This window comes from Macaca mulatta, chromosome 1 (assembly GCF_049350105.2).
Source record: "Macaca mulatta isolate MMU2019108-1 chromosome 1, T2T-MMU8v2.0, whole genome shotgun sequence".
Taxonomy (NCBI): domain Eukaryota; kingdom Metazoa; phylum Chordata; class Mammalia; order Primates; family Cercopithecidae; genus Macaca; species Macaca mulatta.
The window spans coordinates 18,711,037-18,733,960 of NC_133406.1; the positions used below are offsets into that span (position 1 = coordinate 18,711,037).

Below are 22,924 nucleotides of genomic sequence, written 5' to 3' on the forward strand. Positions count from 1 at the left end.
ATGATGGGGGCTTTTCCACGGGCTCCCAGTCTGATGACTGAGACCCGGGAGACCCATGCTTGCTGAATACTCAGGCTCCCAGCCTGACACTGCTGTGAGCACGCTAACCTCTGTCTGTTTCTATTAAAGATTTACGTCCACCTGAAGGAAGGTGGGGGCCCAGATGGCCTGGACGCGCTGAAGAATAAGCCCCAGCTCCACAGCATGGTGGCCAGGAGCCTGTGCCGGAACGCGGCAGGCAAGAACTACATCATCTTCACCGGGCCCAGCATCACCAGCCTGACCCTGTTTGAGGAGTTTGAGAAGCAAGGTAAGTCAAGTGGGGAGCTAGTGGGGACGTGGCCCTGCCTCCCCCAGGAAAGTGGTGGAAGAGGTTCAGGTGGGGGTACAGATGCGTGGTGGCAAGCACAGACCACAGGATGCCAGGTGATGAGGCCTTTCCTTGAGGGAACAGATGCATCTCAGCCACCCTGTGTGCTGGACCCTGCTGGGCACTAGAGATTGCAAGGTGTGTGAGCCACAGGCTCAAGGTCTAGAGGACGTGTCTAGACCTTGCGCCAAGCTCTGCCCGGTCTTTGGGGCATTTCTTTGTATGTCCCCTGTTGGAAATCCGCAGCCATCAAAAGCCTGTGTCCCCTGGGCACAGCTCCTAGTAAGGCTCTAGGAAGTCTCTGGAACTCACCCATCCTCTATAATGTGGCCCCTTCCCAGGAGACAGACAAGAATTGTGTGAAGACAGGGAACAGTACAGTGAGCCTCAGAAAAGTCTTAGGTACTCTGGGTGCTCAGGTGCTTGGTGCATGTGTGGCAAAGACTAGGCAACCCTTCCATGGCTCTGGAGGAAATAGGGGCTATAGAAAAAGAAGATCTGGACCAGTTCAGGGAGCCCCGTGGCAAGCTGCCTTGGCCTTCACTTTGTCCTGCCTTTGGGGATTTAGATCTGGTCGACTCAGGAGAAACACAAAAAGTGCCAGCTCCCCTGCAGCAGCCACTAGACTAGAATTACAAACCTTTTGCTCAGCAGTAGTCAGACATCTGGCCTTAAAACTAGACCCTCTTAAGTAACGAGATGTAGACAGCTGACATCCTGGATCCCTGGCAGCTGCAGTGAGGCCGCAGCCCTGGACTTCACTTTTTGCTGGCCTCAGCTGCATCTTACTCATCTGCAAAGCCCAGGGCTCAATAGTTATTTGTTGGAAGAATCAAGGGTAGAGAGATCAGACGATGTGAAGTGGGGCTCTGAAAGTAAAGCGAGAGAAAATTGGGTACCTGAAGCACAGTACCCAGCTGCTTTGGAAGAATGGTGGGTTCTCTGTTGGAGCTCAGAGTGAGAACTGGGACTGCCATCTCTCCTGCCGACTTGTGCAAGGCTGAGTGCAGGTACTGTGAGTGTGATGTTTATGTGTGTTCCAGGGCCTGTTCCCTGCCTCACACCATCAACCTGGACTGAAAGTAGAGGGGATATATGTGTGTGTGTGTGTATGTATGTCTGTGTGTGTGTGTCTGTGTCTGTCTTTGTGTATGTCTGTGTATGCATCTGTGTGTGTCTGTATGTGTGTGTCTGTTGGTGTGTGTGTGTATGTCTATGTGTGTCTTTGTGTCTGTGTGCATCTGCGTGTCTGTGTGTGTGTGTGTTCATGTGTGCATCTGTGTGTTTGTGTCTATGTGTGGCTGTGGCTGTGTGCGTCTGTGTGCATTTGTGTCTGTGTGTGTGTCTGTGTCTGTGTGTGTACCTGTGTGTGTGTCTGTGTCCGTGTGTGCATCTGTGTTTGTGTCTGTGTGTGTCTGTATGTGTGTGTGCATCCGTGTATTTGTATCTGTGTGTGTGTGTACCTGTGTCTGTCTGTGTGTCTGTATCTGTGTCTGTGTCTGTGTTTGTGTCTGTGTGTGTCTGTGTTTGTGTCTCGGTGTGTGTGTACCTGTGTGTATGTGTCTGTGTGTCTGTATCTGTGTGTGTATGTATATGTCTGTGTCTGTGTGTGCATCTGTGTTTGTGTCTGTGTGTGTCTGTGTACCTGTGTCTGTATCTGTGTGTGTGTGTGTGTGTGTGTCTATGTCTGTGTGTGAGTCTGTGTTTGTGTCTGTGTGTGTCTGTGTTTGTGTCTGGGTGTGTGTATATGTACCTGTATGTATGTGTCTGTGTGTGTCTGTATCTGTGTGTGTGTGTGTCTGTATGTGTGTGCATCTCTGTGTCTGCGTGTGTGTCTGTGTGTGTACCTGTGTGTGTGTGTCTGTGTCGAGTGGGGTGGATGCCGTGCAGACAAGGTGGAGTGGGGATGCCGGAGGACTATCCCGGGCCATCAATATGATTCCCAAAGAGCTGGGTGTGCTGCTCCTGTGGTTCTGAGAAGGGGATGCGTCTTGGCTCAGAGAATTAGGAGGAGGATGGGAAAGAATCTTCTAGCTGAAGGAAAATATTTAGATATGGAATTTGGATTTTTTTCAAGAGAAGATTAGGTAAGAGATAAAAAAGATCTCCTTGCCTATTTTTAGAAGGGTCTAAACTGACTGAGCTCTTCACCAGGGCATCATCATGTACCTCCTCCGCCGTGACTGAGGGCAGTGTCCTCCAGCGTATCCGCAGGGAAGGTCACTAGTGGCTGCACCCTACCTCCTCAGGACACAAATCGCATTGGTCGGGGCCAGTGTCCCCCCACCCTGGGAGACTCTCACAGGCAGCCAAGGTTGAGGAGAAGAATCGGAGCTGAGAGTCTGGTTGTCCCTCCTAGAGTCACACGGACCGTTGTAAAATAAAAGCCAGAAAGGACATTCCTAGAATAATTTCTGTGTTTATAAAGGGATGGAGTCATGGAAACGGGTGCTGCTGGGATATTCTTCTTTCCCTCTTACGAACATGCAGCTTCTCTTTGGCTGGTGGTGTAGACTGAGCCCCAGATGGGTGATTTCGGACACCCTTACCCTTGTTCATGTCATCCTCCTCCCTGTTTTTAAGAACAGATTCTCCTTTTTACATCTCAAGATGAGAGTAGCTTGAGTGGTCATGTGCGGTTGCTAGGAATGGAGCTGCGAGCAGCAGACCCCTCCTCTTTTCAGCAGTGAGACTCGAAAGCACCTCCGGTTGCATCTTCCTTCCCACCTGCTACCAGGAAAGGAGTTCAGAAGAGGGAAAGATTCATTCAACTGTCCTTCTTCTGGTGCAGTGTGGGATGCGGGGATGAGGAAAGCAGATGCGTGGGATATGTGATGTGTTCAGATGACTGATGGCACTGTCAGTCCTCCAGGAGCTGAGCAGAGAGTAAAGGCTGAGACAGCTCCCAGGGTCTCTGCATCCCCTCTAGGCTGCTGGGGAGCAGCTGAGTGCCTGTGGCCCCTGTGGCCTTCTGGCCCAGCAGGGTGGGGCGGGCCCATGATGTGGAAGGACCTGAAAGGCCTCGAGTCCAGGATGGAAGTGAGCAAGTCCACGGTGGACGTTTGTTCATACCGGTGTCTACTGCCCACCAGCCACCGCATGCCAATCTTCCAGGCCTTAGAGACCAAGCGCAAGCTCCTGCTCTCTCAGGAAGCTCTCCACCCACTCATGGAAGGTCACTTGGTTTAGTTCACATTCTTTGATGGTTCTTTCCTTCACATTGAATATACCTCCCCAAGGAGATGAGGGCTCCATCTGACAGCTTCCTGGGGTGCGGTGTGGACTGGCTCAGCACTGGGCTTGCGGCCAGCCATGTCTTGGTGATGCCATTAGGATGATGTAACCATGGCCAGGATGCTGGACAGTCCTGGGCTTCATGCCTGTCTTTACCTTCCCAGCTGTGAGTCTGGGGTCCTCGCCCTTGTCGAGCCTCAGTTCTTCTCTAATGTGTGTGCCATAACCTATGGAGTGCAGAAGTTTCTTGAAGTAGATGGGATGATGAGTGCACGTGCGTAGTGCTGTGCTGGACACTGAGCGAGGGTCCAGGTGACAGCTCCTGCTGCTGCTGCCAGTATTGCTTGTGCTGTGATCCTACACGCAGTCTTAGCATACTGTATGTTCTTAGGGAGGGACCTGGGGAGATTGCCACAGGGAGAGACAACAGAGGGATCCGAGACCTCAAAACTCTAGCAGTCTCTTCTAGAGGGATCTCTAGAGGGTCTGACTCCCAAGCATCAGCCTCAGAACCAGGCAGTCCCATCCTTTCCTTGAGGGTGCACGGGGTGGAGGAGCCACTGGCATCTCCGACCACGGTGAGTGTATGATCCGTCATCCCTCTCCCCCCAGGGATTTACTGCTGCGGCTTGCTCAGCGTGCGGAAGAGTGACTGCACCGGCCTCCCACTGTCCATGCTGACCAACCCAGCCACGCCCCCGGCCCGGGGCCAGTACCAAATCAAGATGAAGGGGAACATGTCCTTGATCTGCTGGTACAACAAAGGACATTTCCGCTTCCTGACCAACGCCTACTCCCCGGTGCAGCAGGGTGAGTGCCGGCCCGCCATTGGCACCGCAGGGTGCACTGGGTTTGGTTGAGCTTGGCCGAGCCCAGCGCTGCGGTGGATGTGGCGTCCGCTGTGGGCTGTGCTGCTCTGGGACCAGACTACCCTCGGTTATTCACCAGCGTCTGGGGCCACGCTCCTAAGTGTGGCGGCTGCGTGGAAGCAGCGGGTAAGCAGCGAGGGAAGAGCTCCCCGTTCGTTGTAAGCTGTTGAGCGGTGCCAGGCTGACGGGGTTTGCAGGTGGCTCAAGCAGCCCCGGGAAGCCCGCAGGTTGTACATGGGGTGTGATAATGGGCTGCATTTGAATGGCATTTCACTTTATCGTCGGGGATTCTGTGACAAATCTGTTCTGATGGGAGGAAAAAAATCCATTCTTATCTTTCAAGGTCCTCCTTAGAAGTTAAGGATGTGCGCCGTCTGGTCCGTCTGCTGTTCCCTGATTTCTTCATTGATTTTACTCGGGATTTAAAATCCATTCATAACAAAGGGACTTACTTAGCGAGGAGCCTATGCTTAAAGTAACGTACAGTGAAATCATCACTAAACCACTGAAAAGAACACTGAAAGGACGAAGGGGCCCTGGCAGAAATGTTCCCGGCTGCGCAGCGCTTGGGGGCAGCCTCCCCTGCCTTTCCCGGAGGCTGTCCTCAAGACAAGTGACAGCAAATGAGGTAGAAAAGAAAGGCCCCTTTCCCCTTCACTAGTAAAGGGACACTGCCAAGGAGCCCGGTGTTTGTGTGCAGATTTGTGCTCTCACATGTACGTGTGTGTGGAGTGTAAGCTTGCCTGGCATGTTGTATGTGGTGTGGAGTGTGTATGTGATACACATTTGTGATGTGGGTGTGGTGTGTGTGTATATATTGGTGTGTACTTTGGTGTGGAGTGTGTATGCGATATGGTATGTGTGGTATGGTGGGTGTGGTGTGTGTACATATTGGTGTGTTGTATGCAGTGTGGAGTATGTGATATGTATGTTTCTGTGACGTGTGTGTGTTTATGTGTGTATGGTGTGGAGTGTGTATGTGATATGTATTGGTAGTATGGAGGGTGTGGTGTGTGTGTATATATTGGTATAGTATACTGTGGTGTGGAGTGTGTATGTGGTATGGTATGTGTGGTATGGTGGGTGTAGTGTGTGTATTGTTTGTGTGATGTGTGCTGTGTAAGTTTGCATGGTGTGTGTGGTCTGTATGTTGGTATGTGTATACACGTGTTTATGTTAATGGGCATGGTGTGTGTGTGGTCTGTATGGTGTGGTGTGTATATGTTTGCATGGTGTGTGTGTAGTCTGTATGTGTGGTGTGTGTATACATGTGCATGTCTATGTTATGGGTATGGTGTGTGTGTGGTCTGTATGTGTGGTGTGTATATGTTTGCATGGTATGGTATGTGTAGTCTGTATGTTTGGTGTGTGTATACACGTGCATGTCTATGTTATGGGTATGGTGTGTGTGTGTGTGATGTGTGTGTGTGGTGTGTATGTTTCTGCGGTGCAGTTTGTGCATCTGTGTTTAATGTATGTTGCTAGTTTATTCCCATCCTTCACCTCCTGCCAGCTTAAGTTGCATCATGCCTCAGTGGAGATTGCAATCGTTGGACCCCAGCAGATGGGCATCAGTACTCAATTTGGGTGTAGAGGGCTTCAGGGAGCTGTGCTCTTGAGTGCTGTGTATAGGATCAGTTGAAGAAAGGTTTGATCCAGGCATGGTGGCACCCACCTGGAGTCCCAGCTACTCAAGGGGCTGTGGCAGGACATTACTTGAGCCAAGGGGTTCAACATAGAACCCCTTGGGCAACATAGAAAGACCCCCATCTACCCAGAAAAAAAAATGAGGAGGAAGAAAGAAGAAGAAAGAGGAAGAGGAAGTAGAGGAAGAAGAACAGAGATGAAGAAGGAAAAGAAAGGCTTGGAATTGGCCTTGCAAGCTGAAGGCTAGAGTTTGGGTTGAACTTCCAGACTCCCGTGATTAGGGTCTTGGTTCTGGGCAAGGGAATTTCCAGGGAACAAGTGTGAGAGTCAGGGGCAGGAACTGCTTCCCACCAAATTATTTTGTTTATTTATTTTGGGGACAGGGTGTTGCTCTGTCACCCAGGCTGGAGTGCAGTGGTGCTATCATAGCTCATTTCTGCCTCAAATTCCTGAGCACAAACAAACCTCCCACCTCAGCCTCCCGAGTATCTTGGACTACAGGTGCATACCACTGTGCCCGTTAATTCTTTTTATATTTTTTGTAGAGACAGGGTCTCACTATGTTGCCCAGGCTGGTTTCAAACTCCTGGCCTCAAGCGATCCTCTAGCCTCAGCCTCTCAAAGTGCTGGGTTTACAGGCATGAGCCACCGTGTCCAGCCCCACCAAAGTATTTTAAGTGATGGCCTCTGAAAAGGTGTCTCAAGGCAGGACATCACATGCATGTGGGCTCAGTGAAAGGAGATAATGAAGAGAAAAGAATGCAGCTGGAGACGTTCAAAATCCTATCCAGGATTTAAGATGACAAATGTTAAAAGCCTATTTTTAAGGGTTGGAGCTCTTAAAGCAGACACCAAAGGAACATGTAAGGAGGATATTGATGGGGGAATTGATTTTTAAATCTGTTGAAATTTAGTATGTTTAATGTACTTACAGTTTCTGGATCCAAAGTATTCTATTTTACATCATAAAGTTCAGAATCCTAGTGTCCCTTAAAAATCCCAAAGAGTATGACCACAGCATCACTGTAGCCTCCCTCCCCACCTCTGGGGGCCCTTGTGCCCTCCCCTGGTACCTCTGGAAAGCACTCCGGGGAAGTTCACACTTGCTCAGTGAGCACTTCGGTGGGTGCTTCAGGTGGGCACAGACCTGGGTGTAGCTGAAATGAGCGGGAAATTGCCCGGGGGAAGGTAAAGTTCGTAGCTGCTCCTCCCCAGGAAATCTGTTTTGGGGTTCACATCTTAGAGTTCTTTTTCTCATGAAGAGAGATCATCTTCTGTACCTAGTATTCCTTCCCTTCGGGTGTGCCATAATTTCTTCAGCCAGTGTCCCTATCAGTGATCCACTTTTTCACAGTATTAATAATGATACAGTGATGTCTTCATACATAAACATTTGGGCACATCTTTGATCACTTCCTCAGGGTAAATCCAAAAGCGGAAGTGCTGGGTCAAAGGGTGGAACCGATGTCAAGGTTTCTGGTGATGTGTTCAAGGTTGCTGGTGAAGTACAGGCTATACTTCTGTACCATCGCAGTGGGCACAGGGTGCGCCTCCAGCTTTACCAGCACTACTTTTTTATTCTGTATTTGTCATTCTGATGGGTGAAGATGCCCCCAGATTTTAAATATCAATCAGTCTTATTGCTGGAGAGGTTACACATTTCTCCATGTGTTGATTGGCTAATTTCGAGTGGTTTCTTTCTGTTCCTTACAGTTTTCCTTTTGAGATATTTGTCATGTTCTCATTCACTTGAAAGGAAGTTTTCTGCCTATTGGACATTGTTTTCTGTATTTCATTTCCTGCTGTTTTTATTTATGATTAGTAGTAGTATTTAACATAAAAGTAGTTTTCATTTCTCCATAGGCGGATCTGTTGATTTCTTCTCTGCTCTCATGCTTTAGGTCTCTCCTCTGTCCCAAGGCCAGATAAGTATAAGTTCACCTGGCTGTTTTATGGTATAATTTTGTGCTCTTTACCATAATCCACTTCAAATTTATTTTGACGCATGACCTCAAGTGGGCCTCTACTATTTCGTTGTTGTTGTTAAGTGGCCAGGGTGGATTGACCCAGCAGCTGCACCTCTGTGCCTAAATCATTTATTGAGTAATTCATCCTTTTCCTATTTATTTTAAATCTCACTCAGGGCCAGGTGCAGTGACTCATGCCTATAATCCCAGCTACTCGGGAGGCTGAGGCAGGAGAATCGCTTGAACCCAGGAGACGGAGGTTGCAGTGATCCAAGATTGCGCCACTGCGCTCTAGCCTGGCCGACAGAGCAAGACTCTGTCTCAAATATGTATATATATATCTCAGATGATAAACTGAAACATCATATATTCTAAAGACTGCTTCTCAGCTCTATGTTACATTCTGTTCTATTATGACCATATATACTCTGCTTGAAGTTGAGCAGAATTTCCAATTTTAGGAAATATGTAACTAGGTATGAACATTTTAGGAATTGGTTTATTATTTTTTACTCCAGATTCTAAGGAAACATGAATCTTTTTGTCACAGAGTGTGAGCATATACACAGGCTTTTTATTCCTTTATTTTATTTTATTTTATTTTATTTTTTGAGATGGAGTCTCCCTCTGTCGCCCAAGCTGGAGTGCAGTGGTGCGATCTTGGCTCACTGCCAGCTCCACCCCCCAGGTTCGAGCCATTCTCCTGCCTCAACCTCCCAAGTAGCTGGGACTACAGGCGCCCGCCACCATGCGCAGCTAATTTATTTTATTTTTAGTAGAGACGGGGTTTCATCATGTTAGCCAGGATGGTCTCGATCTCCTGACCTCATGAGCCGCCGGCCTCAGCTTCCCAAAATGCTGGGATTACACGCGTAAGCCACCGTGCCCGGCCTGCACAGGCTTTTTAAAAAGTTAAATGCAGGCTGGGCACAATGGCTCACACCTGTAATCCCAGCATTTTTGGAGGCCAAGTTGGGAGGATCACTTGAGTCCAGGAGTTTGAGACCAGTCTGGGCAACATGGCAGAACCCCATCTCTAAAAAAAATCCCCCCCCAAAAAAAAATTAGCTAAAAAGTTAGCTCACCAACACTCGGTGAGTGGGGGAGAGTGTTGGTGAGGCACTGAGGCAGGAGGATCACTCGAGCCCAGGAGGTAGAGGTTGCAGTGAGCCGAGATCATGACACTGCACTTCAGTCTGAGCAACGGAGTGAGACTGTCTCAATAAAATAAAAAATGTTAAATGCTGTCACATGTCAAGGGGTATTGCCATTGTGAGCCAAACCTTTTGCTTTTCTTCCAAAATCCACCTTGGGTCTGTCATCTTCCTCCTGGAGTCTGCCCATTTAGGATTCAGATTCACTAAGACTAATGAGAATGCAGAATGTCTGTATATGAATGAGTCAGGTCTTGATTCATTCACTTAAATTTGCAGAAGGGTAGCAGGAATGTCAGTCAAACCACTAACAGCCGAGGAAGGTGTTAAGACAGAACAGCTGTTAGATGGGAAGACAGGGCCATGTGGATCTTGAGCATCACAGAGACAGACACGGAGAAGACAGACATGTGTGCAGACCCATATAGCATTGAAAACAGCGTCCACCACGAAGTCGTGCATGATGTACACGCTGTTCTCAGTGATTCACTCAGTCAAGACAGTCACTATCAGATTCCCTCTTGCTAATGTTGCCAATGTTAGCAATCAGAAGGTGTCACAGGACAGCTGCCTTGCCTTTTTCAGCTGGGGTACTATCTGAGAATCCAAAATATCATAGGGAGAGGAGAGTGATCTGGTTTATAAACTGGGGAAATGCTCAAGGAGAGGATGCAGATCTGGTGTGGAAATAGCTCAGTTTCAAGGTGAAACTCCCATGTTAAATTTAAAATGATGAAAAAGGATGGGAAAGAAATGAAGAGTTAAAGATGGTCTCCCGTGTCCCGTGGTGAGGCAGATTGGGACAGTGGCAGTCCAGGAGCCTCAGCTCTTATTGGGCTGAAATCAGGAGGTGAAAAGCTGCGAGGTCGGTGGCTATGCGGACGGGGCTATGGGAAGCCCCGAGAATCTTCAGAGCGCAGCCCTGACTGACTCACCAGAGACACTAATGACTCAGAGCGGGGCATCCGGAAGTCCTGGGAAAGGAATTAAGGGGATTTCCGTTTCTTTATAGGGATGGTCACCTGCTCACATCCACGTGGAACCCTAAAGGGGCCAGAGCTCCTGAGACCCAGAGAAGGTTGTCACTGGAGGTCAGGCAAATCAAAACGTAGCTGGAGATGGGAGACCTGCACGGACCACGTGCTGGGGCCCCGTGTGTGAAAAGGGGTTCCTCCCACTCGGTCTTGGAGGCAGATGCAGCTGAAATAAGGGGCCGGGACAGGAACCCTCAGGAGGGGCATTGGAGAGAGAGACGGCAGTCCTCGGGTACTGCAGGCTCACACGCCCTCCCTCGAGCCTGGCACGCTGAGCCCTGGAGAACCCCCCACTGCGGGCCCCCGACAGCAGAACGTCTCTCAGGAGGAGGGGCTCCATAAGCAAGCGAAGGAGGCCATTGTCTCCTGCCCGGAGAAAGCTCCAGTGTGGGGGCCGCCGTGGTTTTCTGGCCCTTGGAGAGCTTTAGGAAATGCATTGCCGGGGCCGCTTCCCCGGTCCTGCATCTCTAGGGCAGGCCTGACAGCTCAGGTTCCCACAAGCTGGCCAGTGTTTCTTCCGTGTGAAATGCTGCTGTTTCTGAGGAAAGAAGGAAAGAGCCCAGCTCAGTGTATATAAGCGGATCTGCGTGACCCTGTTCTCCTCAGCCACAGTCCCTCAGTGAGAGTTGTGGGGGCGGGAGGAGGCTGGACCCAGACGAAGCTCCGGTGGACCTGCAAAGGACATGCCCATTTTACTTTGACCGTGTCCATTTAAGTATTGCTGAAATTTCACAATCCTGTGAGCTAATCCCTTAAAAAAGAAATACAGAAAAATGGCACTGTGCCCATAGTCCCTTGCTGCTGTGAGGGAAGGCCGGTTCGAGGAAATGGTAGGTCAAGTCCAGCCACCTTTGAATGGCCGCGGCTGTGTAGAAGAATGCGTCCTTCCCATCTTCCACGTTGTCTGCGGTGGGTGGCGCATACGGCAGGCCTTGGAAGCCAGAATGGCCTGTAGTAGCTTGGCAGCGGGGCAGGGAGGGCTCATGGGTCTCCGTGTGCTTCTCAGGCCCTGCCAATGGGATTTGTTCGTCTTGCCGTGACCTTCCCAGTGCCCCTGGGATACATTCCCAGCTGTACTTAGTAGAGGAAAAGGTGTTTGAGGGTGTAGGGCCCCCAAAGTTCGAGGAGGCATGAAAGTATGGAGCTGGGGGATGGGAGGGTTGGAAAGGGCAGCTGCCTCCTGCTTCTGAGCCTCTAATTCCTTTTGGCTGAGCATGGAGGCTCGCACGTGTAATCCCAGAATTTTGGGAGGCCCAGGCAGAGGATCACGTAAGGCCAGGAGTTTGAGACCAGCCTAGGCAACATGGTGAGTCTCTATTTAAAAAATTGTTTTAATTAGCTGGGCTTGGTAGCACATACCTGTGGTCCCAGCTCTTCGGGTGGCTGAGGTGGGAGTATCCCTTGAGCCCAGGAATTTGAGGCTGCAGTGAGCTGTGATCATGACACTGTACTTCAGCCTAAGTGATAGAGCAAGACCTCATATCTCAAAAAATAATGATAATAATTACACCCTTTTGCTTTTTTATTTTTTATTTCGAGACAGAGTTTCGCTCTTGTCACCCAGGCTGGAGTACAGTGGCAGCAATCTCAGCAAACGGCAACTTCCGCCTCCCAGGTTCAAGCAATTCTCCTGCCTCAGCCTCCTGAGTAGCTGGAATTACAGGCACCCGCCGCCATGCCCAGCTAATTTTTGTATTTTTAGTAGAGATGGGGTTTTGCCATGTTGGCCAGGCTAATCTTCTGGCCTCAGGTGATCCGCCCGCTTCAGCCTCCCAAAGTACTGGGATTACAGGCGTGAGCCACTGTGCCCAGCCTCCTTTTCTTTTTTAAATTGACAAACAATAATTGTACATTTTCATGGGGCACATAGTGATGTTTTGATATAGATAATGTATGGTGATCAGATCAGGGTAATTAGCATATCCATCATCTCACACACTTATTGGGAGATTTGTCAAAGGATGCAAAACCACAACTTAGGAGGAGTGAGGTCTAGTGCTCTGTGTGGGGTGACTCTGCAGTCACCCTGTGTGGGGCGACGAGTTGCCGACACCCTTTGGCTTTGATGAAGGCAGGTGGAAAGGGCTCCGTGGTGCTCTCTGACCTCATCCACCACCTCTTCTTCCCAGCACCCCTCACCCAGCCTGGCAGAAGGGGGAGGGAGGGAAGAGTGAGTCCTGTCGCCGCTTTCACTCTTTCAAGGCCCAGTCTGGTGCAGCACCCTTTGCCATGCTGCTTAGAGCCCCTTCAGGCCTGCCAGGGTCCTGCAGGCCTGCGAACCCCCATGACTTGGGCTGCTATGTCTGGGCTGGCACATACCGTGGCATTCACCTGACTCTGATGCTTTCCTCAACCCCTCTGAAGCACCTGATGGTTGGTGCTGATTGTTCTTCTTCAACTCTCCCTCCCCTTCTCCTCCTCGCCATCCTCCTCCTCTGCTCATTCTTAAGTCCGGGGCAGCTAAGCTGAATGAAGATAGGCACATTTATAAATTGGCATTAGGAGGAGGTGCTGAGGAAGGGGCTTATCTTGTCTCTCGCCTTCAGGAGTCATCATCAAAAGGAAGAGTGGGGAGATCCCATGCCCCTTGGCCGTGGAGGCGTTTGCCGCTCACCTGAGCTACATCTGCAGATACGATGACAAATACAGCAAGTAAGTGGCCAGGTGCCTCCATCACAGAAGGACTCTCATAGTTGTGCCATCTCGGCATAGATGTCTTGGCAGATGATCACTAGTTTCTGCAGTGTAAGAACTGCAGGACGAAGACCCTGGGAGGTAAGATCCTGCCCTCAGTCTGGGCTTCTGGCCTCACCTGTGCACACCTGGGCTTACGTGGAAGTCCTCTGCCCAGGTACTCTGCGTCCTCCGCTCTCCCAATGCCAGGTTCACATTCCCTGTGCCCAGAGGCACCCTTCCCTTTGCTTACCTGAACCGAGCTGTCCCTCAGCAGTGAGCTCAGACCCCAGCCATTGGCATCGCTTGCCCCAGTCCTCTGTCCTGAATTGCTGTCCTCCCCCACACCCCTAACACACTGGGCGTCAGCTCGGGCACTTCTACCCCAAGTCACATATCTTCTAGCATGGGTGCCTTAATTTTCTCAAATATGGATGCCTGTTTAGATCACCAGATGTGGTCTCATGTTCAGTATACACATAGTATGCATAGTTTACACACAGCATAGACAAGATCCACAATGTGCAGACGTCCAGACACCCATGATGCCACCTCCGACCTGGTGCCATTATAGCCACCATCATGGGAACTCAAAAAATGATAGCTGTTGAACATTAAAAGTATTAAATCACGGGGATTGAGCCTGACCACTTAGAACAGGGTTGGACTAACTCAAAACCGGATATTGACTGAACCCTCTTTGAGGGTAACCTATACTTCCTGGCCTTTTTCATGATAAAGAGGGAAAAACAAGGACCTGGTTCTCTCTGGAAAACAGCCTGTGTGTGAAAGGTAGCCCCACTCCTTAGTGATTCATCAAACAAACCTTTGTTGAACGCCTACTATGTGCTCAGCACCTTGCTAAATTCCATGAGGTTGTTACAAAGACATTGGCATTTAGTTCACTGAGCACCTACTAGGTACCGGCACCTTCCTGTGTTCTATGAGGTTGTTCTAAAACAGCTGGCATTTGTGGAGTAGATGTCTGTGGTGCCTGCTGTGTGCTGGGCATTTCAGTCATCGTGAGATATTGAGGACGCTGATCCTCCCATACTTTATACACGGTGCTGAGGCAAACTCACAAATGGAGAAGACAGTGCAGTGAGTGAGGCCTGAGGCTGGTGCTCCCAAGGAGGCCAGTGTCCTCAGGGTCCAGGTGGGCTTCCCAGAGGGGCGACCTCTGTACTTCCATCTGCAGGGATGGCAAAGGTACGCTCGGGAACAGGGTACACCCTGCAGGGGCCTGGAGCTGAGGAAGAGCTTGGCCTCGAGGGAGTGGCAGCTGCACAGGACACACAGAACACAGCCTTGCAAGGAGCATTCAGCAAGCAGGGAAGCTGGAGGGGCTGCCAGGTGCCTGTCCACTCCGGGGCTGTGCACCACCCCAGCACACCTGCCACCTGGCTTTCGGGTTCTCCTCCAGCAACCTTGTTGTTTTTCACTTCCTTGGTCTTAAGTGAAGTTTATTGTGACAAAGCCCCCAGCTAGAGCTCACCTAACATCCCAAGCCTGACTCCTGCCCCCACAGCCCTCCTGCTTCTGTCGGGGGCGAGCCTGCAGCGTCGCACGGGCCGTGCTGAGGGGGGCGTTTGGGATGCATCTCCGGGGGCCGTGAACCCTCAGGTCAGCTGTTCTTCTCCCCTCTGTCTTCAGGTATTTCATTTCTCATAAACCAAACAAGACCTGGCAGCAGGTGTTCTGGTTCGCCATCAGCATCGCCATCAACAACGCCTACATCCTGTACAAAATGTCAGACGCCTACCACGTGAAGAGGTACAGCCGGGCGCAGTTCGGGGAGAGACTCGTCAGAGAGCTGCTGGGCTTGGAGGACGCCTCTCCGACCCACTGATGCTGGGGGTGCAGGACTCGGTCAGGGGAGGGGTGAGGGGGGAGGAGAGCCTGCCGTTCCAACTTGCCCATCAGAGACCCGGAGATGGCCTGGTGTGTGGTTTGCTGCCTGGGAGGGATGCACGGGGCCTCTGGAGGGACAGGACGGACCTGATCAGAGGACGGTTGCTGTCCTTATTTGCATTCCAAGAAGAGCACGTCCTCCCTCGGGAAACAGTGCCACCAGCGTGGTGAGCACCTACACCCAAGTTCTCAAGGGCAGATTCTCTCCTGATATCCGTGGAGCTTGGGAGGCAACGTGGACTGTGACTGCAAAGGAAGGCCCTGTGGTGGAATGAGCTGGAGCATGCTCTAAGAGAGGCGTCTGCTTCCTAAAGATCTACAGTCGTCTGGGACGTGGTTCAAGTTCATGACTTGAAGGAAGCAAAGACGCCCTGCTTGGTTACAGTGGCTTGGGTGTCGGGGGAGGCCGGGGAGTTTTCCAGCACTGGCCTCATGTGAGCACCTTTGAGCAGGTCTCTTAGAAGAAGTCACGCATCCTGGGTGTGCAGTAGTGAAATGGGGAGTGGGTGCCCATTCTGAAAAATGAGGCATTCCTGCTCATTCCCTCTGCTTAGCTGGTGGGCAGGGGAGAAAGGGAAACGCCAAAAAATTGGAGTGAAGGGTGATGCTATTTTTTATTTTTAAATATATCTTCAGGTTATTTTCTTACTGTTGCTTCAGATCTAATGTAAAAGGCAGATGTCCCCTCCTCTCCACCCCCCTCACCAACCCCGGCCTCAGTCACGGCTCCTTGCATGACCACAGTTCTGTGTTCTGGCCTGTGGCAGGGCCGGGAAGGGCCGCTGGCTTCCGAACAGACGTGGTTGCTCTCCACGAGGCCCATGGGGAGCCCACGGGCCCTAAGCTTTGTCGCAGATGTCATCATTGGCAGAAGTTACTTGTCTTGAAAAATATGTAGCATTGCTGAAACACACAACCGAATTCTCTGCGATGGCCATTTGCTCATTGTCTTTCCTCCGTGTGTAGTGAGTGACCCTGTTTGCCTTCTCAGAGTGGCCCCTCAGAACAACAGGGCTGGCCTTTGAAAATCCCCAAAACGGGACTGTGGTGACAACCCTGGTCAGGTGTGATTTGACACGAGGGCCGGAGGCGGTTGCTGACCGCAGGACTGGAGAGGCTGCATGCCCAACGCTGGCAGCGAGGCTCGTGTGTCCCCAGGCAGATCTGGGCTCTTTCCCAACCCAGGTTTATGCGTCTCCGGGGAAGCCTCGGCGCCAGAGTGGTGGGCGGATCTGACCGTCCCCACAGACCAGAAACAAGGAATTTCTGGGATTACCTGGTCCCCTTTCAACCCAGTTTATGTAACCACCTCATTTTTTACAAATGCAGAATCTATTCTACTCAGGCTTTGGGACTCTGTTCCTCGTCCTCACTCAGTTACTGCGAGTGTTGCTGTCCGCATGCTCCGGGCCCCACGTGGTTCCTGTGCTCTAGATCACGGTGACTCCCCCACCCTGTGGTTGGAATTCGATGCCACGGATTGCAGGCCAAATTTTAGATTGTGTTTCCAAACACCCTTGCCGTGCCCTTTAATTGGATTGAAAGCACTTTTACCACATGGAGAAATATATTTTTAATTTGTGATGCTTTTCTACAAGGTCCACTATTTCTGAGTTTAATGTGTTTCCAACACTTAAGGAGACTCTAATGAAAGCCGATGAATTTTCTTTTCTGTCCAAACAAGTAAAATAAAAATAAAAGTCTATTTAGATGTTGATTCTCTGTTAATACGTGAATTTGTTTAAAAGGTCAGGGAACAGGCAGGGTGCGGTGGCTCACACCTGTAATCCCAGCACTTTGGGAGACCAAGGTGGGCAGATCACAAGCTCAGGAGATCGAGACCAGCCTGGCCAATATGGTGAAACCTCATCTCTACTAAAAATACAAAAATTAGCTGGGCGTGGTGGTGAGCACCTGTAGTCCCAGCTACTTGGGAGGCTGAGCAGGAGAATAGCTTGAACCCGGGAGGTGAAGGTTGCAGTGAGCCAAGATCGTGCCACTGCACTCCAACCTGGGTGACAGAGTGAGACTCCCTCTCAAAAAAAAAAAAAAAAAAAAAAAAAAAAAGCCTTGAGTTTGAACAATGTCTTCCTGTGGTCCATGGGACATTATACTAGGGTCGTCTTTCAGAAGTCAGGCAAGTCATATGGAAAGTCTTGGTGGCCGGGTCATTCTGAGCAAATGCATCCAGTTTACTGACTAGATCAGTCCAGGCCTGGTCACCAAAATTGAGTTAACTCTGCAGCGTGCAAGAGGCAAGAAGATCGCAGGCCCCCAGGACAGAGCCTGGAAGGTTCTGAATCCTGCCTGTGTGGCCCATGTGTCACCATCCTCCCCAGGGACCCAGGCTCAGCCCCCAACAGTGAGGGGGGTCGCCAAGCATCAGGCTGAGAGGAAGCCAGGCAGGCCCGGGAGGACCATGGGGACCTGCCACTCCACAAGCCCACTCCACATTCTCCTCCAGTCTGTATTCATGGCAAAAAACCTTCTCCCCACTGGCCTGGGACTGGGGCGAGAACAAGTCAACGACACACTGATCAGGGAGAAAGGTGACCTTGGGTGTGGTGCCTCCCAGATCTGTCTCCTGCACCCTCAAGGGTGCTGTGTTCGAATGAAGGGTGTGACAGTGGTGGCTAACAAGCAGGCACACTTCCAGGCGGCTTGGGGTGGCCCCTCTGCCCCAGAGCCTTACTCCTCACAGGGATCCCTGTGGGTTAGGCATGGACTCTCACTACGCCCAGGTGGAGAGGTGCAGTGGCTCACCTAGGTAAGCAGTCCTGGGTTTGCCTGATGCAGGAGGCTGCGTCCTAACTGCTGTGGGCACTGGCTGTCCCGATTCATCACGAGGATGGGGAATTTTATCCCTGACTTACCTGACACCTTTCTAGGGGATTTTTCTCCTTTCCATATCCAATCCTCTCTGCTGATCCAAATACCTGTAAACACTCATTATGAGCTCTGGGACATCACCCTCCACCTGGGTCCTTTTCTCATCCTAGATGGAGGTAGGTGTTTTGGAGCTGAACAACGACTGAAGCTAAAGTTCGCCTGGTAGGGAGCCACCATCCTGGGGGGCATTTGGACACGGAGAGTCCTTGGCTGCGCCAGACCCTGAGCCAGAACCACAGCGCTTTCCTCACCCAGACGGCCCCAGCTCGCAGCATGGGGAGAGTGGGATGGGGTGGGGAGTGGAGCCAGCTATGGGTCTCATCAGAGTGCCCTGGGATCTAGGCCAGAGGCACTGTCTTCACCCACATGCCAGCTTTGTGGTTCTGATCCCTCTTCCTTAAGCAAGGGCTTGCCAAGCCTTGGCGGTGGAAAGCCTTAGCCTTGTGTAGTGAGAGTACGAAATGAAAGAAGTCCCCAGAAGTTCACAAGGTAGTGGCCAGGGAAAGCGCCCCAGTGCCCTCGCCTCACCGGTGGCCTCTGCAGCCCTTTGGAAAACAGTTCTGTGAAGAAATCTCTCCCGTTACGGCCCTGTGTCAATCAATGCGGGCTTGGCTGTCTACCCAAACACCTTCCGTCCTTATCAGGAACATAACTGAGGCTTCTCACTTTTGACTGCATCACTTAATCCCTTTTTCTTTGTGGCTTCTGTGTGTCTCATCTTCAAGAGTATTTCTCAGCCTTCTTTGCAGGTATGTCATTCTCTCCCAATAAGAACTAAAGAGTATCAGGTACCAAAGTGCCACTTAGAGCTGTTGCCATAAAATAGCACCGGAGAGTGAGCACGCCCTCCGGCCCTGCAGCTCGCTGCCATTTAGCCATCTGTGTGTCCCTCCCTCCCTGGGGTGCCCAGTCCACAGCCCAGTTCTCCAGCAGCCCAGGCACATTCTGGCTCTGACCTCTGTCTGGTGGTGGCCGGGCAGCCTCTCTGAGTGTCGGACGGTGGTGCTGGCGCTAGTGGAGGCTGTGTGTGAACTGTGTTCCGTGGGGGTGGGGCACCTGCACCCTTCCGTGTATACCCACGTTCAGGTCTTAACAAGGAGACTCCCGCCGCAGTTTTGATTGTGCACTCCATCTCACTAGCTACTCTATGAGCAGATACTATTTTTCAGGTTTTTTCCTTAGTTGCTTGGAAGCTTGACCTTTTGTGCATGTATTTGGAGATGAAAACAGAAAGGGCGGGGAGAACCTGGGCTTGTGTGAGAGACCTAGGAAGGCGATGGAGGAGTGTGTGCGGTTCACTCGCATGTCAAGCCTCCTGGCTCCCTCAGGTGGGAGGGGCATCTTGTGGCCAAGGAAGTTCAGTGAGGAGTGAAGGAGTGAAGGGTGAGGCTGAGCCCAACAGAGAAATCGGCCTCGGCCCTCCCCTCCCCAAGGGTCCCCCCCGGGCAGCGCACCTCTGTTCTTGGTGCGCTAGTCTTTCATTCGTTCTTCTGCTGTCTTCACCCAAGCCTCGCTGGACTAAAGGGTGATGGTTAGTGCGCAAGGAGGGTTTCTGTTCCAGCAGGTCATGCAGGTCATGTCTCCCTGTATGGTTACTTTGCTGAGTGCTCAGCATTGTCCTGGGAGTTGAGAACCATCGGTCCCCCTTTTGTGATGGGAACGTGACGCTCCGAGAGCCATGGTGACTCTACAGAGTGTGCAGCCAGGTTGACCCTCACTCCGTCTGCTCCAGGGCTTCCTGGCTCTCGGCCACTACTGCCTCTGAACTGCTACAGGCCAGGCGTTGTGCTGAGAACTAGGCACACGTTACCCCAACGTGATCTGTGCCCTTGAGGGTGCCATGACTGAAGCTTATGGGGGGCACAGAGCAGGCTGATTCTCCACCGAAGGAAGGCTCCAGCCAGGGGCCGAGACCCTGTGTAGGGGAGGTGGCAGTCGGTGTTGCTGCTGGACCTAGCAGCCCCCGGATGCTCCACCTTGCTTGGCAGCCATCACATGCATCTGGCTTAGCACATCCCTGCAAACACAAGAGTCTGAGCCTCCTCGAGAGGCTGCAGTCACACTGCGTTTGACCAGGACTTACCAACCTGCAGCTCGCCCTGAGAGCCAGGTATGCATGTGTTTATCTGGGGAGCACGCCCCAAACATGAGCAGGGACAGTGTTCCCAGCTATCCAAGAGGTCATGCCCAAGCCAAAAGGAAGGCTCTAGCTCCTAAACACGAGTAAGTTTATTCCTTTCACTTCCACAGTGTCCTATACTTGCTTCTGTTTTCTCAAAGGAAGTATGGTGCCCACCTCCTCCTCCAGCCTGACGATCCATGTGAGGGTTCCTTGTTCCCAGCTCAATTCTCATGTCCACCTTCCTCCACTAAGAAACAGCCAAATTTTGGCAAGAGTCGTGGTAGGAAAAAAAACCCTAACTGGGCAGATGAGCATTTTTTGCTTTTTGGTTGGTTCTTTCTCTAGGCTTTCCTGTCTTTTTAAAACTACTTCTAGCTTCCCCCTTGAGAACTCCCTCCCAGTGGGTAGAACACAAAACGGATGAACAGTGGATGGAAGCAGGGGACACAGTCCCTGTTATTTCAATAGATTATAAAGATGGGCCCAGAACAATTGCGTACAGTGTTCAGGGTAAATTGAAGATCTGGAGTTTCAGGATTGTTGAGGTAATTTTTAGTCACTTTGCTCCATCTAAACATAATGCCATAGGATAGTGTGACTTTTTAGGTTCATCACCTTATCCACATCAGAAGTACAGTGTCCACTTAATACATATATACATATATATGTATACATATATAATACATATATGTATGTATATACATACACAGTGTGTGTACATATATATGCATATATATACACACACACACACAGTGTCCACTTACTATGTATATATCTTGTATGTGTGTGTGTGTATAATACACACACACACACACACACGATAAAATACAGAGTCTACCGCACAATGAGCCTCTGCTGGGTCCTTAGCAATCAAACCACATGTCCAGTCCTGGCCGCCGTTCTACAACAAAGCACGTGGGCCAGTTTAGGGGTCCAGGAGGGCAAGGATGGTGGGTCCGCATAGAAACCAGGTGAGGGAGGAGCAGCCCACAGGACTGGGGTGATGAGCTGGTGAGGCAGTGTTCCAGGAGGGGAACTGCCACTCACAGGGCTCTCCTGGTCACCCTTGGGATACAGCCAGACTTGATGTGAGTGGCTCCCAGGGCCGAATGGGGACCACTGGGTGCATATCCCAGGAGGCAGCCTTCAGCTCAGTGGGGAAAGCAGTTTCCAACCTTAGAGCTGCCCAACACTAGCACAGGGCACCCCAGAAAGGAGGGGCCCCTCTGCCTTTACTCAGTGTCTCCCACTAGAGGCAGCTGGTTCCTGCAGGGAGCTCTGGCAGGGGGTGGGGGGTGCAATTCCCAGTGGGTAGGGGTGACCCTACTGGGCTCAGTGGGCTGGCAATACTGATCCTCACTAAGAAGAGATGAAAATAGCCAGGAAGCTAAGCCCTGGCTCCTGGGCTCCTGGGCAGATGCTTAATGAGGAGGAAGAAGGAACCAAAATCATGAACACAACTGGCTCTCTCGGGGAAGGCCCTCACCCTCCACGATCTTCTTCCCCTTCCTCAAATGGAGATTCACACTCCCTCCTAGTTCAGGAGAGCCGCCATTCACAATGAGGAAATCCATGTCAAAGAATCCGGAAAGACTGCTATTCATTGTGAGAATTTTGTTTCCACCACTACATTACATTGTTTCTTCTTGTTTTCCCTTCCAATTTCCAGTTAAGAATCTTTCACAGAAAAATTTTATCAAAAACTGCACAGATAGCACACAGCTGCACCCCCATTTGGTGACACGAAGCATACCCTTCTGTGAAGATTTTGACTTTACGCCAAGGCATGATTTTTTACGCCAAGACATGATTTTGACTTTACGCCAAGGCAATAAATTTTTACAAATTGTGTATAACAGGAGCTGAATTCTGGGTTCTCAAATGTGAAATATGGCAAAAAAAAAAAAAAAAAAAAGATTCAGGCATCTTGTCATGTGGTACTTATTTCTTCAACCAAGTTTGTTTACAGTCACTGCCTTTGAAATGCGGTCAACTACATTCTGTTTTCTTCTCTCTGGTAGTCTTTCTTTGTGGGTGGCTGATGAGGGAGGGAGGATACAGGACAGGACGCTCATGAAAGCATGATGAGGTCTGTGGCTGGAAATGAATAGCGAGGGAGGTCGGCCAGGCCTGGGAAACCCACCCTGGGGCTCTCTGGATGATGAAGAGGGAATGACAGGGCAGGGGGGTCTTCAGGGGGCTCAGGCATGTGCTAACACCTTAGCTTCCTCAACCCTGCTCCTGATCCTGGGAAAAGTCAAGGGGATCCCCACAGGGGTCTTCCTCCTCTCCCCTCCCATCTTCCCTCCACCATCAGACCGGATTCTGCAGCCTGTACCTCCTCTGGCTGCTGTCATTACCACGGCCCTATGGGTCTCTGCTATTCTCCTCCCCCTCCTCAAAAGGTTCCAGAATCTGGGGTGAGCGCTGTTGTCAGAAGCAGGAACAGGAGGAAGCAGTGTTTAAGAGCACTGGTGTATGCAGAATGCCAGGACTCCAGGAGAGCTGCAGCTGCCCACTCGTGACTGGACGTTCACCATGTCCCCGGTTTCACCAGCAAATGCCACCCAGTCAGATGCTTTCATTATGCAGTGCAGAACGATGTTGGCTTTAGCAGCGTTATCCCGACAGTCACAAAGTGTGCATTGTTTCTCTTATCATAGAAAATCTCTATATAAAGTGAGATGACGGATCCCATTTTCCTGGGTTTTTTCTGTTTTGTTTTTTTAATCACAAATGATTTTGAGGGCTGAGCACAGTGGCTCACAGCTGTAATCCCAGCAGTTTAGGAGGCCGAGGCAGGAGGACCACTTGAGGCCAGGAGCTTGAGACCAGCCTGGGCAACACAGTGAGACCCCCATATCTACAAAACAGAAAAAAATTTGAGATGCTTGTGCTTCTTAATCTAACATAGGAATTCAAGTGTTTTTACAGCACAGTATAACAAACATTATTCCTTGTTTTTCTATAAGCCAAAAATAATTCTCAAACACTCTTAAAATGTTAATGAGTTCAAATCTTTGCAGACTCTTTAGTAAGCACTAAATTTACCTT

The 22,924-nt window shown here is 50.7% G+C and overlaps 1 protein-coding gene across 2 annotated transcripts in view; it reads left to right on the plus strand.

Moving 5' to 3' along the window:
- Positions 1-16,576, plus strand: part of PGBD5 (piggyBac transposable element derived 5) — a 99,439-nt gene extending 82,863 nt beyond the window's left edge. For both annotated transcript variants that reach the window (XM_015125997.3, XM_077998905.1), the window contains exons 4-7: positions 130-310; positions 4,217-4,414; positions 12,822-12,927; positions 14,602-16,576. In XM_015125997.3, the coding sequence (XP_014981483.3) occupies positions 130-310; positions 4,217-4,414; positions 12,822-12,927; positions 14,602-14,797 (681 nt within the window). In that variant the 3' untranslated portion in view covers positions 14,798-16,576. The remainder of the gene's footprint in view (positions 1-129; positions 311-4,216; positions 4,415-12,821; positions 12,928-14,601) is intronic.
- The last annotated feature ends 6,348 nt before the right edge of the window (positions 16,577-22,924 follow it).